Source organism: Ursus arctos, unplaced genomic scaffold (assembly GCF_023065955.2).
Source record: "Ursus arctos isolate Adak ecotype North America unplaced genomic scaffold, UrsArc2.0 scaffold_3, whole genome shotgun sequence".
In the NCBI taxonomy this organism is placed as follows: Eukaryota; Metazoa; Chordata; class Mammalia; order Carnivora; family Ursidae; genus Ursus; species Ursus arctos.
Genome location: NW_026622985.1, coordinates 42500688 through 42516941, shown reverse-complemented (window position 1 = coordinate 42516941; position 16254 = coordinate 42500688). Strand labels below are relative to the sequence as shown.

The window sequence follows — 16254 nt, the reverse complement described above, 5'->3', positions numbered from 1 at the left end:
GCACCTTCAGTGTATAATCTGCATTCTAACAATAATTACACTCATGATGCTCTTTGAAAAATAGTTATGTTTACCCAAATAACCAAATATATTATATTGTTCCAAGTCTTAGCCTAAATTAATCTGATTTTGCTCATCAAAACCAGGAGATTCTCAATGACTTGAAAAGACAGATAATGCAATTTACCTCCCGATTTATAACACAATTGGCACTCTATTACAAGTACTAATTTTTAAAATGTGTTACTATCACAATATTTTAAAGTATACAATCCCTGGAAAAAGAAATATCCTATCCATCCAACATCAGAATTAGTGTTTCACATGTCCTGGGTGTAGGAGATGAGAAGGAAATTGCCAGAAAAAGAGAACACAAAATACATAAGTAACCAAAAACAAAACCTAAGTCCATCAAATCCATGTCAAAGAAATACACAATATTTTACATTGCTTCTCCTTTTCATCGATTCTTTTTGAGGCAGAGGAGTTTCCTGAAATGTTGTTGGAATTTAGAATTACTCAAGATGATTATAATTGAATGGCCAGAGGGAAATGCGGCCATTATGTCCTTTAGTACAAAGAAGCAATGACTTCCATAAGGAATACTGAATGTCATATTTGCCATGAAGGCAGCAAAATAAGAAATAAAGAAGCAAAAGAATGTTATCACTGTTTTTAATGCATTTATATGGGCTTCTGTGCTGGCATTTCTAACACCATGAAATCCATTTTGCATCCGATGAGTGTGCTTGTAGAGAGAAATGAATAACATAAAAGTGCACATCACAAATATGGCTAGAGGAAATAGTAATGCCAAGTTGACAAGAAGCACTTCATTAATTTGCCTTATCTTGGCTTCAGTCCTCTTCAGTGTGTCATTCTTGAGACCATCATCACTGTCCGTGTTTTGGGGGTAATCTGCCTCAACACACAGAGCTGCAGTGCTCATGGAGGCCAGAAAGCTTCCCAGAAGCAGCCAAAGCATTAACTTTGAGATCCTGAATTTCAGCCAAAGAAAATAGGACTGAGTGAAGCCTGATATCTTGAGGCAGTAAAATACAGAAAGGCAGGTGGCAAACCACAGACTGAGAGAGCTCAAAAACATCCAAAAGAACAACATTGCTGCACCATAAATTTTTACCCTATAAAAGAGTGGAAAGAACACAGAGAAAAAACCTTGTACCATTAACACCATCAGCAGACCAAATCTCGACATCCCTATACATATGAAAAGGAGTTGCATTGGTGTTAGCTTTCTGCTTTTGATCAATTCTTTACAGTTGATGATGATAAGAAATCCATTTACTGTAATCCCTGTGATAAATTCTGCTGACATAACGATAACATGAGGAATAGCTGACAAAGAGGAGACCATGTTTCCTACCACGAATCCTAGCTTTTTCCTCTGGATGGTGTTAAATACCTCTCCTCAGATGATCTTGCAGATAGGAACATACACATAGTCCCGAGAAATCTGATCTTCTTCCAACTCCTGGATCATAAGTAGAATCTTGCAGTACACTTTTACCCTAAGGAAGAAAATCAAAGGGACTACTTTTTGAATCTGGTGCTCTTCAAAAGAAACCATGGGGATGCAAATTCAAAGATTTGAATGATGGTGAGGCCTTCCAATTACATCCTAGGGAAAATTGCCATATTGGCATTAATCAGTTCTCATTCTTACTCAACTTTGCCAAAAAATATGATTATAAATACATTTTATTTAGGTTACTCCTATTTCCTTTTTGTCTTTTGTTTTTTCCTGATGACAAATGATATATCCTCAGGATAGACAATTATTTTTTATTATTGCCACAAATATCCAACCTCAGATATGACTCTTTTCTCAGTACAGCTTTTTCCTAATAATAATTCTAAGACATTTCAAGAAATTTCCTCCTCTCCTCTCCCTACTCCTCCCACCCGACAAAGGTAATTTCTTTTCAGGACTTGAAAATCACTTCCTGGGATGAAGAATCCTTCATTCCTCTAAATGATCTCTCATATTTTTAAAGTTTTCTCTGTAGAATTCTGACCTGAGTTTCAGCAAACCACAGTGAGAGAAGTAGTGCTTAACTAGCATAACTAATTCTCATGTTTCCATCATCTAATGCTCAGCTGAAGAGCATCATTTCAAAAGGTTATTGCATTTCTTATTACAAAGACATGTTCACATAACCTTACTGAACTTTAGATACATCATATGTTAAATGTAAATAAAACATTATTACTTCATAAATAAAATATGGTGCTCAAACTGCTTGGCTCAGTGACGAGGTCATACTAAACACTCAACAAATGCTACCTACTATTAATACTATCAAATGTCTGTCTTCATACTGTGTTTACCCTGGCAAGAAAACAATGATTCTATTAAGAAATATTTTCAATAAGACAGTTGAAATAGTTTTAATAAGAAATAAGACTTATCTATATGCTGCCCACAAGAGACATACCTTAGGTGGAAGAACATACACAGACTGAAAGGAAAGGGATAGAAAAAGACATTTCATGCAAATAGAGCCAAAACAAAGCTGGAATGGCTGTACTTATATTAGACAACATAGACTTTAAAACAAAGACTGCAGTACGAGATAAAGAAGGGCTTTATATAATGGTAAAGAGTGAATCCAACAATAAGATATAACATTTGTAAATATTTATGCACCCAGCATAAGGACACTTAATATATAAAGCAAATGCTAGCAAACATAAAGGGAGAAATAGAAACACATTAATAGTACAGGACTTTAATACCCCGTTTACACCAATTGGATAGATCATCCAGACAGAAAATCAATAAGAAAACATTGGCCTTAAATGACATGTTAGGCCAGAGGGACTTAACAGGTATTTACAGAACATTCCATGCAAAAGCAACAGAATATAGATTTTTCTCAGTACACATGAAATATTTTCCAAGATAGATCATATGTTAGGTGACAAAACCTTCTTAATAAATTAAAGAGGATTGAAATCATATCAGCTTTTTTTCCAGCCACATGGTATAAAACTAGAAATTGATTACACGAAGCACATTAAAAAGTTTACAAATATGTGGAGATTAAACAACATGCTATTGAACAAGCACTGGGTAAAAGAAGAAATCAAAAGAGAAATTTAAAAAAGACCTTGAAACAAACAAAAATTTTTGAGATGCAGCAAAAACAGTTCTAAGGGAATTCATGGTGATAAGTGTCTATTTCAAGAAACAAGAAAATTCTCAAATAAACAATCTAACTTTACATCTCAAGAAGCTATAAAAGAATAAATAGAGCCCAAAGCTAGTAAAGGAAGGAAATAAAAAGATTAGAGAAGAAATCAATAAAATAAAGACTAGAAAGACAATAGAAAAGATCAATGTAACTAAGAAATAGTTCTTTGAAAAGATAAACAAAATCAACAAACTTTTAGCCAGACTGACTGAAATAAATAAAATCAGAAGTGAAAGAGGTGTTACATTAATGACAGAAATGCAAAAGATCATAAGAGTCTACTATGAACAATTATATGCCAATAAATTAGACAACCTAAAGGAAATGAATAAATTCCTAAAAACATACAACCTACCAACACTGAATCATGATGAAATAGAAAATTGGAACAGACTGATTACCAACAAGGAAATTGAATAGTAATCAAAAACCTCCTAACAAACAAAAGTCCAGGATGAGATGGCTTCATCAGTGAATTCCACCAGACATTCGAACTATAATTAATACCACTCCTTCTCAAACTCTTTAAAAAAAAATTTCTTTCAAAAAATAAAAGAGAGGGAATTCTTCCAAACTATTTTATGAGTCTAGACTGACACCAAAACCAGACAAAGGCACCATAAGAAAAGAAAATTACAGGCCAATATCTCTGTAAATAATTTGAAATCAGAGTCGGTTAAGTCTCTGACTCTTAGTATCAGCTCAGGTCTTGATCTCAGTTCGAGCCCCAATTTGGGCTTGAGGCATTACACTCCCCGACTTCAAATGATATTGTAAAACTATAGTAATTAAAACAGTACAGTATTGGCCTAAAAACAGACATATAGATCAAAAGAACAGAATAGAGAGCCCCAAATTAAACATATACGGTCAATTAATTTGCAACAAAGGAGTCAAGAATATATAATGTGGAGAGGACAGCCTCTTTAATAAATGGTGTTGGAAAGACTGGACAACCACATGCAGAAGAATAAAAGTGGACCACTTTCTTATGCCATACACAAAAATAAACTCAAAATGAATTAAAGATTTGAATGTAAAACCTGAAGCTGTAAAACTCCTAGAAGAAAAACAAGCAGTTAGCTCCTTAACATGAGTCTCGACGATGATTTTTTGAATCTGACACCAAAAGCAAAGGCAACAAAGGCAAAAATAAACAAGTGGAAATACGTTAAACTAAAAAACTTCTGCACAGCAAATAAAACCATCAACAAATTGGAAAGGGAACCTACTGAATGGGAGAAAATAATTGCAAATCATATACCTGATAGGGGGCTTATATATAAAATATATAAAGAACTCATACAACTCAACAACAAAACAACCACAAAAGTCCCCCCAAAACAAACAAAAAAACAATTTGATTTAAAAATGGGCCCCTGGGTGGTGCAGTCAGTTAAGAATCCTACTCTTGGTTTCAGCTCAGGTCATGATCTCAGGATTGTGAGATCAAGCCCCATGTTAGGCTCCATGCTGTGTATGGAGTCTGCTAAGGTTTCTCTCTCCCTCGCCTTCTCCCCCTCCCTACACTCACATGTTCTCTCTCTCACCCTAAAATAAATAAATATTTAAATAAATAAATAAATGGCAGAAGAGGGGTTCCTGGGTGGTTCATTCCATTAAGTGTCTGACTCCTGATATCAGCTCAGGTCTTGATCTCAGTTCAAGCCCCAACTTGGGCTCCACACTGAGTGTGGAGCCTACTTTAAAAAAACAGACAGAAGATCTGAATAGACATTTTTCTAAAGAAGACATATAGATGGGCAACAGGTACATGAAAAGATGTTCAACATCATTAATTATCAGGGAAATGTAAATGAAAGCCACAATGGGATATCGCATGTGTTAGGATGGCTGTTATCTAAATGCCAAAAAATAACAAGTGCTGGCAAAGATGCGAAGCAAAGAGAACCTTTGCGTGCTGCTGGTAGAAATGTAAATTGGTACAACCACTGTGGAAAACAGTATGGCAGTTCCTCAAAAAATTAAAAGTAGAACTACCATATGATCCAGCAATTCCACTTCTGGGTATTTATCTGAAGAAAACAAAAACACTAACTCAAATTCACTGAAGCATTATTTATAAAAACCAAGATATAGAAACAACGTAAATGTCCATCAATGGATGAATGGATAAACAAATTGTGATACACACACACACACACACACACACACACACACACATATACACACACACAGAAGAATATTATTCAGCAATAAAAAAGAATGAAAGAATGAAATCTTGTCATTTGCAAGAACATGAATGGACCTTGAGGGCATTTTGCTAAGTGAAATAAGCCAGACAGAAAAAGACAAATACTGTATGATCTCTTTTATGTGTAGAATCTTAAAAACAAAAAGCAAAAAAGCTAAAACAAAACAAACCAAGCTCATAGATACAGAGAACAGATCTGTGGTTGAAAGAGGCAAGAGGTAGTAAGTGGGAGAAATGCATGAATTATTTTTTTTAGTTTCAATAAGTTGAATAAATTTTTTAAAAGATAGTAAGAGTATTGAAAAGAAAAAAAAAGAAAAAAGCAAAGAACTGGATTTGCCACCTGTTGTCCACACCCTTTGATGTTTTTTAAAGCCTCCCAAAGTCACAGGTACAATGTACATCCACTAGCCCATGAAGGTAAATGTCAGTGCCACCTCCAGAGCATTCCCCTGAGGGCTTCATCACCTTCTCCACCCATCTTCTACACTTCATAGCTATTCAAAATGAAGCAAGATTTGCCCCATCTCAATCTTTTCTAAAATGCTGGTTTTGTGACCTGTAGATCAATTTTGCCTTTGATTTCTGGACATACCATTGCCCTTGTCTATAAACCTTGATTTTGCCCAGGGAATGATATTTGCCTGCCCCATGGCCTCCAGGAATATATTCCTGATATTGGGTACAGGTGAAGAAGCTTCATCTCATTTCTAAACTGTAGACCAGTGTCATGATTGAGATGAGAGAAAGAAAATGGGATTTATACAGTTTACAGCTTTGTGTCCTAAATTACCTCTCTGAGACTGGATCATATGTATTGAATGATTACATTTAAAAGGATCTGATAACTGAGTTTTCAAATATTGTAGACCTCTACAGAATCTACTTCTTAGTTAAACTAGAAATTAAATCAATTATAGTCTTCCATTTTCCAAGAATTCTGTTTTAATTAATATTTTTTATAATTGTGTTTCACTGAATGAGGTTGTTGAATTAAAGATGCCTGAGAAAATGATGTACAATTTAGCATATACATAACCAGCCAATGGACATTTACATGACAAACTATTAATAGTGTAATGTTAGACTAAAAGTCTTGAAATGTATACTGCCTATTGGGGAAATTTTTTTTATTATGATAAATATTCATTGCTTTTTACCCATACTATTATAAGGCATTATGGAAAAGATATATGCATATACCTGAAACATATCCTATTCTAGTGCAGAAATAGGGAACTTTTTTTGTATTTCAAGTATCTTCACCTTGGTAATCAGCATTTGGGGAGATAACAATCACATTATTTTCTTTATTTTCCATTATTTCTTTTCTACGGTCCTTTCAATTTTCTGTGGTAAACTTGAGTAATAAAACATGGAGCAAAATAAGGAAACTCTTGTTAGCCAAAAAAAAAAAATTAACAAATTGATTGTAATAAAGATTAATTTCTTGTAATAAATATTAATTATAATTATAACTATATTTTACAAAAAGTACTTCATTTTAAAAACTGCATATTTATAATAGCAACTTCAGAATGCATAAACGGTATGGATACATAAAATCTTAAGAAAATACAAGATCACACAAAACATTTTATAAAGTTATTTCGAATCTCATTTCTTAGACAAATGCATAATTTATAAGCTGGATTCTACTCCTGCTGAGTGTCCAAGTGCTTTCCCATTTTTTGCTGAGTTCATTTCAAACTATCTTGCATTTGTCACATTCATACAGGTGCAGCTCGTGGCATAGTCTGAGGGTTATATGACTCTGCTATGAGATTTGAATTTACCCAGAGCTTATGCCATTCTGAAATCCTGGAATCCAGCTCTCATTTGCTTCTCTAAATACATCACTAATTGAAGAGAAAGCTTGAATTTTCCAAGAACTATTCTAAAGGCGTAATTGACATTCAGCTACAATTTACCTGGTTAGTATTTGCATTTGTGATTTTCCTGTCCTATGTGGACTGTTTTGCATTTGCCCTTATTGAATCCATTTTGGAAGAAATTTTAGTGAGGAGCTCTTTCTCAGATCTTGGGGAAGTTCATGGTGAGTGAGAGAGTCTTGAAGTTAATAATTCATGGGGTTGTTTAGAGGTCTGGAAAAAGCAGTGGTCAAATGGAGAGAGATGATTTTCTAATTAAATAATCTTTGAAAATTCTACTTAAAAAATAAATTTGCTATTAAAGAGAAATAACAGTATCTATAATATATTAAATTATATTAGCAATACTTATAATTTATTAAAAAAGTTTTAGTTTCCTGATCTCCCAGTCGATACATATTCTAAAGTCTCGCATGAACCTTGGGAACTAGTATAGCTCCCATAGAGTTTTTTGTTTGTCTGTTTGTTTGCTTTGCTCTGCTTTGAACAATGTGGTAAGGGCTGCCTGATTCTAAGATGTTCATAAATGGCTTGAAAAATTAGAATGAACTTTAAATATCGACACTATGACCAGTTATTTTTCATGCACAGATATCAGCTAATTTGGTTCTCATTGATTATAACTGTATAAATGTCTGATTTTTTTTTAAACAAGCACATTGAATTACTAGTACTTTCTAGTGCTTAGGGTAGGTGCTTTATAGATCCCTAAGGAGATTGAAATTGTTTTCATTCTTTCAGCTGAAAATATTTTTGTTTACGATTTTTTCATTACCCTTGCTTTGATATTGAAATTATGCAGAGAATCGGCTCTAAAGATTGAATCCTTTATTGGTCCAACTTAATGCATTGAATTGGCTTATTTCTGTAATACAACAACTACAACGACAGCAATACTCAAAATGTTTTTTGGCCTTCTGTAAAGAAATGATGCAAAATTTCATTTATAATCTGTCTTGTCATTACATGGTCATAGGAGGTGAAAGAACTCTTAAGTGTTTAAAACCATGTTTATGCGTGTACCTTGTTCACACACCGGCAACATTTGGGCCACTGTCTCCTTGCCGAGACCAGATTCCAATCACTAGAGAAACAATGTTTTAAAGTTCATGCAATATGTCTTCATGTATGTTCAATGTAGTTTGTTTATTTTTATGTTGTGTTGATTTCAGTATTCTCATAGGTGATATGAACTTTGAGCTTGGAGACAAGTTTTCTTTTTAAAGATTTTGTTTCTTTATTTGACACACAGAGAGAGAGACAGAGAGAGCACAAGCAGGGGGAGCAATAGACAGAGGGAGAGGGAGAAGCAGGCTCTCTGCAGAGTAGGGGGAGCCCAATGTGGGACTCGATTCCAGGACCCCGGGATCGTGACCTGAGCCGAAGGCAGTCGCTTAACCAACTGAGCCACCCAGGTGCCCATGGAGACAAATTTTTAAATATATTCTCTGAGTTCCCTCCACAAGTTTCTAGGACACTAAGTATCAGGCGAGTGAAGGAGAATCGCAATAAGGTGAACTTCAGACTCATGATCCAAGCTGCCAAAGTTATTTCCATATGTGTTATATGGCATTCACGGGCTTATTCTCTGAAAAAAACGTAGACATCAAATTTAAGTAATGGAAATTAAGTAAATTTTCTAATTGTACTCAGAGTTGACAATAAATGTATCAGTTGCTTTGCAATAATATTAGCAAGTATTTATTTTATTCTAGGCATTGTTCTACATATTTACTATTGTTTAATTCTTACTGAAAAACTATGGAATTCCCTCATTTGATGAACACAGTGAAGTTCCAAAACTGAAGCTTCAGAATAGTGTAAATAAGGATTTGAATACAGGTGTTCTCTCTCTGTCTGGAGACCATGTTGCTGAGCAAAGCACTACATATATTCTGATTGGAATAGTGTGTTTCACCAAAATTATTAAAGAATACATGTAAAATCAACTGGAGAATCACAGTTTAATAGCCGCAATTCTTTCAATATATACATTAATGGGAAGATATTGAATATAATCCACTTTTTTAGGAGCACATTCGTGAAGTGATGAAGCTGTGGAGACTGTATTATTAGCATATCTGACTGTGTCTGGATGCCATGGAACTGAGATGGCAAACAGCAAACAGAACCTAATAATAAATATTCAATAAATATTGTTATTGATTTGTGTGTGTGTGGGAGGGGAAGTGAGACACAACTCAGTTCACTGGAAAGCTATAGAACTCCTAGGATTCATAAAAACCTTATCACTAGTGGGATGCCTGGGTGGCTCAGTTGGTTAAGCGTCTACCTTCTGCTCAGGTCATGATTCTGAGGTCCTGGGGTCAAGTCCCACCTCTGGCTCCTTGCTCAGTAGGGACCTGCCTCTCCCTCTCCCTGTTGCTCCCCATGCTTGTGTGTGCTCTCTCTCTCTCTCTCTCTGACAAATAAATAAATAAAATCCTAAAAAAAACCTGAAAAATCTTATTGGTAGAAGAAAGAAATCAGATCCCACCACAACCATGCCCATTTTATAGAGGAAGACATTTTGGAATCCTCTAGATTAGGTGACTTTTTCAGGGTTAAATGACTAAAAAATAAGCAGAATTTATGTAGGTCATTTCAATTTCTGGGCTTACATTTCCTCTTGGGCAAAACAAGTGTATAGAAAAAAAAAAAAAGAATGGCTACAATTTTGATTTTGTCAACATTTTCAGACTCATCTTTCTGCCAAAACCTTGAAGCAGTTGAGTTGCCTTTGCCTGAGCTATGGCCCATCTAGGACAGATAAAGAATAGTATTTCATGATCCACTGACTACTCTATTGGATTAAAGTCCTGCTTGTGAGCCAACTCTTCTCCACTCCCCCCACTCAAGCTGATACTCTAATGCTTATTGTACTTCTGCTTTGAAAGCCTTCCCCTGTGTAAATTATAATTCATGTCTTAGATTATCAGTGGATGAGGAGATAGAGAAGAGTTTAGTTTCTCAAAGAGACCACATAATTAAGGAATTCATTGCCTTCTTACCATATCACTAAAATTTAACTTTTATATTCCATGGGACATTTTAAACAAGCAGGAAATTAAGGATGCAATACTTTTGAAAGTTGCATAAAAATGCAAAATGTAAACTAGTCGTTATGAACTGGCTGGATATGACAAATATGCATCTAAGATAGTAGAACAAAGATAAAGTTGGGGGAGGGACATTTTCATTTTTTTTCATTGCAATTGAGTAAATGTTAAATAACGTAATAGAAGCAGACAGAAGAAGAAAATTTTAGTCCAAGAGTCAGAGACAAGTATTTAGAATGGGTCCCTAATAGAAGTAAAACATGCATTCTATTATTTCTCTGTCCTGAAATGGACTGCAGCCCACTTTTAGATGTCTAACATTCCATAGTAACTTGCACACCAGAAAAGTAGCCAACAGCACAAAATATAGTGATAGCATAAATGTACCCCCCCAAATTGAGACTTTATAAAATAGTTTATGAGAGAAGAGGTAAATGGAGCAAAATTAAGTGGTGCATTTTCTACCCAAATACTGAGTGCTAAAAGTTCACTTAACTTATAAAAATTTTCTGGTATTTGTAGAAGAAAGAATTATCTCTACAGTAGAGATAGGAGGAAACTGTAGTTTTGAGATGTAAGATAATTTACCTAAATTTAACCAGACAATCCATGACAAAAGTAAAAATAAATTTTGATCTCCATATACACAAACAGATATTTTTCAGGTACACTAAGCCACTTTTTCTCCATAGTTGAGCGTTTCATAATTGAACTATAAAAAAGTATACAACTCCAAATCATGGTTTAGAACACATAATAACAACCCCCCAAATCCCGAAGTCTGCTATTTTTTAGTGCATTTTGAAGACCAAATTGTTTCAATAAATTTGAATAAACAGTGTTTAGATATTTTGATATGATCTGTCCCTTCTTCAGCACTCTTATTTTCCACATCCATTCCAAATTCGAAGTGACCGTATTCCAACATAAGACTCTAATGTATCTTTTTATTTCCAGAAGCACTCTGGACTCAAAATGAAAAGAGAGCAATTTGTTGGAGAATGATACATTTGTTACTATTTTCCTGATCTTTTCAAAGATAAATTATTAAAAGGAAAGATTTGTAGCAGCTATAAACCAACCAGCAATAAGTTAAAACTCCAGTGGCACCATTTATCTTCTCTAGCTTTAGTATAATCCTTTGGGCTGTCCACAATACGAGATGGATTTCTGTCCTTTTTTTTCCCCCACGTCCTTTGTTTCTGATAGATTTTAGAAAGTTAATCAAACAAGATTTTTCCTTGTCTGAGATCTAGCTGATGTTACCTTGAGACAACATTTGTAGAAAATAAAAACCTCCATGCCCAATTTTGGTGACATTGACATTTCAGAACTGATGTATTCAAGTAGCGATATATGGACCTTTCAGAAGGTCATAGGAAGCAATTCATCCACAAGTGGAGAAAAAGTAGTACACCCTTCCTTGATTTACATATGATGTGGTCAGGTAGGCCTTCCGTGCTAATTCAGAAGAAGAAAACTAGATTATGTGCACAGCAGTGTGTGCAAATTGAGTTTTTTCTCAAAAGGTATCCACAAAAAAATGTCAACACTTCGAGGAGACATATTTCTTCTGAATCTGAAATACCAAGCTGGTATATTTATGACTGTGACATCTAAAAACTAGTGAAGAAAGGAGAATTTTTTTCTTTTCCAAGATTACATGCAGAGTACATTTTGCGTGTGTGTGCAGCAATATGTGTACTTACTACCGTCCTGCTGGTCCTCCCTCTCAGAAATAGAATATGGATTCTAGGAAATAGGTTAACTCGGGTTGCTTTTAAATTTTGATCACTGGATTTTTGGAATGGAATTTATACTTGGTTAGATGTGTGTTGCTTATTTTAAATGTGTGTATTCTAATTCTCTTAACATTTTGCAATCATTCGTAATGAGTAAAAGAAATGTGGAAAATTCTGGAGAGACTATTTTTAATGTGTTTATGCAATTGGAGTTCTGTCTCCAAGAGAAAAAGAGTATATATTCATTGACTGTAAACCTTGAAAATAAACATATCCATGACTATTGTTCAAATCACTCAATAGTTATCAGTGATCAACCAAATAAATATGACTAAAATTATGAAGTAATCCTATTATCTCTAGGAGGTTTAAAAATATATGTTAAAAAGATAACTCAATATAACTATGGATTTTATTACACGGATTCCTCTACAAAAGGGAAAACAAAATCGTTTTTGTTATCATTTTTTATTCATAATGTTATTGGTTATTGGTTTTTAAAATTTCATCCCTGTGGTCACAACATAGCTTTACAAAGGTCTAAATCCAGTGATCACATTTTGAATTATGGTTAGCACCACATTAGCTTGGGAAATAAGCATCTAAACCTGGTGATATCCTTTATGCAGGTCAGCGGATGAACCGCTATCAGCTTGTCCGCCTGCCTTCTGGAGTCTCAATCACTTTCTTTCTACTCTGCTCTGTCTCCTGAATGATCACTAGCATTGACAAATCATTTATGAATAAGTCTCCGTATTTTGGCCTTGGTTCAGGGAGCTTTTTTGTTTGTTATTGTTTTTTTTTTCTTTTTCTAGCTGATAGTATTCTAAATGAAAACCAAAATTTTCAGTCAAGGCTAGTCATAATTCTAAAAATGTAAGCGCTTTTTTGGTTAAAAAAAATTTTTTTTTCGAATATGGATTAGTGGTTAATCTAGGTCTAGAATCACAACTGCATAAACTTTCAATAATCTTAATCGTTTTTCTTTTGAAAAGAATGGAGTTGCTATAATCATTCTACATACACTTACTGTAAAAGGAATTCCGTGTGGCTGAGAGGTGGGTGGGGGAGGGGTAAAATGGGTGAAAGGGATTAGAAGTACACTCGCGGTGAGGAGCACTGAGAAATGTTTAGAATTGTTGAGTCACTATATTATACGCCCTAAACTAACTCAACACTGTATGCTAATTATACTTAAAAACTAAAAAAAAATAAAAATAACAGAATAAAATAAAAACAAAAATAATTTAAAAGGGGTTCCGGTTGCACGGGTAACACATCAACTAACCACTCATTGATGCAGCAGCTTATTTCTGTTCCCATTATATTGTGGGCACTTTACCTTATTGCAAAATAATTTTCCAAAACATAACCTCTAATAGGTAAATATATTTCAGAATCATAGAGTAATTAATTATTCTTAATTTGTTAGATGTTTATATTTTTCCCAATTTTTGACTAATATTAAATAGAACATCTTTGTATGCAGGTGTTTGATTTTATTTCTGATTATCTACTTAGGTTGGGATAGAGGAGTATATCAAAGTATGTGACAATTTTTAAGTTCATGACCTATATTGACATTGTTTTCAGGAAACTGTAGAAGTTTACATCGCATTAGGAAAATGATTGTTTCTGCTTACTGTACATCTATCAGCATTTTGTGTTTCTTCTAAAGATGTTTTTTAATTTGAGAGTGAAGTGGTTTTTGATTTTTATTTGCATTTTTAGCATAAGTGTGGTTGAGCTTTTTTTGATATATGTATTATCCACCTAAGTTTTCTCTTCTGTAATTCGTCTATTTATATCCATTGCCTGTTGTTGTTACTTTAAGTGACTTCCTTTCATCTGTATGCTTTAAACAGTTCCTTAATTAGAAAGTCAAACTTAATTCTATATTTGTATCTGTAAGTCATTACATACTTATTTGACAGAAGATGAACTTGTTGTACTATTCGTAAAAGCAGTTCTGATAGGAACTCTTTAATTTAGCTATTAAGCTTTGCTTTTTAATCTGTTACCATACCTTTAAATACACCATCACAGATGGAGATCAGAGTACACTGGAAATCTAGTGACTATGAGAGAAACACTTGAGATTTAAGTTATTTTAAAGCTGTAATTTTTTTTTATTTAGAATTAATTCAGAAAATGAGTGACATGAATAAAACCACCTAAGGATACTATTACTAGCACAGAAGAACTTAGTAGACCCAATGGACTATTCTGTTGTTCATAAGCAAAAGGATTTTGTCTATTTTGTCTCAAATCCTGGCTATTCTAATTTAATTTTTAAAAATGGAGATTTCAATAAAATACATATTTTTACTTTCCTAAGAAAAAGTATATTATATATAAAATTATATACACATATTTATATTCACATAAATATATATTACAAATGTGTAATATATTACATATTTATTACAGCTCTCTCTATACATTGTATATATTACAACCCCTACACCGAACTGATTGGAAGGCAAATATATCCCTAAGGGGGAAAAATGACAAAGGTGTTTTACATATTTAGGAATAGCAAGCAAAGCAAAACATAACGAAATAATATGAATGACAGTTCCCTAATTGAAGACAATAGGGAAATTAAAATGCAACACAGCATTTTTTATTTCTAAAATGAATTTCTAAAGATAATATCTTAAAAGATGAAATCTTGCCTGTATATATTGGTGGTTTCTCAACTGCCCGTATTAACAAGTTAAATATAAATGGACACCAATTAATGTGCTGAAAGGAGGTGAAAAGCAAATTATAATGGTTTTTTAGTAACTGTAACAGACAGAGCGATGGAATGTTAAGTTGCAAGAACAAGGTGGACTATGTACTTATGCAGGCTCTAGCAAATGACACACACACAGCACAGAAAAAGAAGTTTATTTCTTATTCACTTCAGGACTCCTTTTTATTTACTTTGAACAGAAATTACAGTTCTTGTTACACAATTATCTAGAACTGAAAAATAATATATAGTCTTAGATTTTAGTAATTTTCAAAAATACTGAGATAGTGATTCTGTATACTTCATTTAAGTGTTTTCTGGGATACATGACTGGTTTGCTGGGAAAGAAGAGGAGAATCTATCTTGAATGAAATAAACAATGCTATACTCAAAATCAACTTATAAATATGAAAATTCAGCTGGATACAGACACTCAAACACTCCAATGACTTTCTTGATTCTAGTTCTTCACTTTCTACATTCTAGCTGACAATAATGTCAGTTAGGTATTGAGACTTTGCGGGTCACACACTGTTTTAAGAATCTGATGAATACTCTGAACCACCTTCCTTTAAAAATATCACACCCCCCAAAAAATTATGGATATAATTTCAGAGGTTTCAGAGTCTGACTTTGATTGACTAATTACAGCCAGATTAAGATCCTCATCTCGAGAAAAACAAAAGACATATATTAGGAGGTCATAATAGTTAACTTTTAAAATAACTGGGTTTAATATTATGGGCATAGTGATAGAGAAATCTTTGGTCATATATTGTGGGATTTATCTTTATAAAAATTACAACAAATAAAGTTCAATGAAAATTTAAGTCAAAATCAGTAGTAGATCAATCCAAAACTCCTTTGGCCAGAAGCATATTGCTTATTTTCAAGTTTAATTTTAATTTTAAATGAGTTCATAACACTCGTTAATTTAGTGTTAGTTGAATGTCATGTGGTTATAGCATTTTCTGTATTAGAAAAAAAATTTTTTACTTTAAAAAGGCATCAGCTGTGAATACCAAGACTGGTTTTTATGGAATACTTTTTCAAATCAATTTTTCTGCGTGAAATCATCCAGACACAAGTATGTCCACTATTTGATTATAAAAAACAGCATGTTGGTGTCATATAATGTTGGTTCAGAACATTTATCTTATTCAACAAGCAGTGTGGCGTGGCTGTTTTATTGCTCCCCCAGTTCAAGTGATATTCTGTTTTTTCTAGTTAACTGGCACATTATTGATCTATTGAGATGAATTGTCGCTGAAGCAAAAATCAGAATGCTTATTTTTCATCTTTGCTCATAAGAATTCTCTTTTCAGTTTTCTGGTATGTTTTATTTGCAAAAAGATTCTAATTACAATAACTTCTGGAATACAGACAGAAAG

The 16254-nt window shown here is 33.6% G+C and overlaps 1 protein-coding gene across 1 annotated transcript; it reads right to left on the bottom strand.

The window, feature by feature from the left end:
• Window positions 1-460: 460 nt before the first annotated feature.
• Window positions 461-1375, bottom strand: LOC113260776 (taste receptor type 2 member 9-like). Its single transcript, XM_044389440.1, has one exon. The coding sequence runs from the start codon at window positions 1373-1375 to the stop codon at window positions 461-463; it is 915 nt and encodes a 304-aa protein (XP_044245375.1).
• Between the last annotated feature and the right edge of the window lie 14879 nt (window positions 1376-16254).

Bases quoted from the DNA above. Each gene is read 5' to 3' on its own strand.
- LOC113260776 (XM_044389440.1), bottom strand. From the start codon at position 1,375: ATGGTCTCCTCTTTGTCAGCTATTCCTCATGTTATCGTTATGTCAGCA.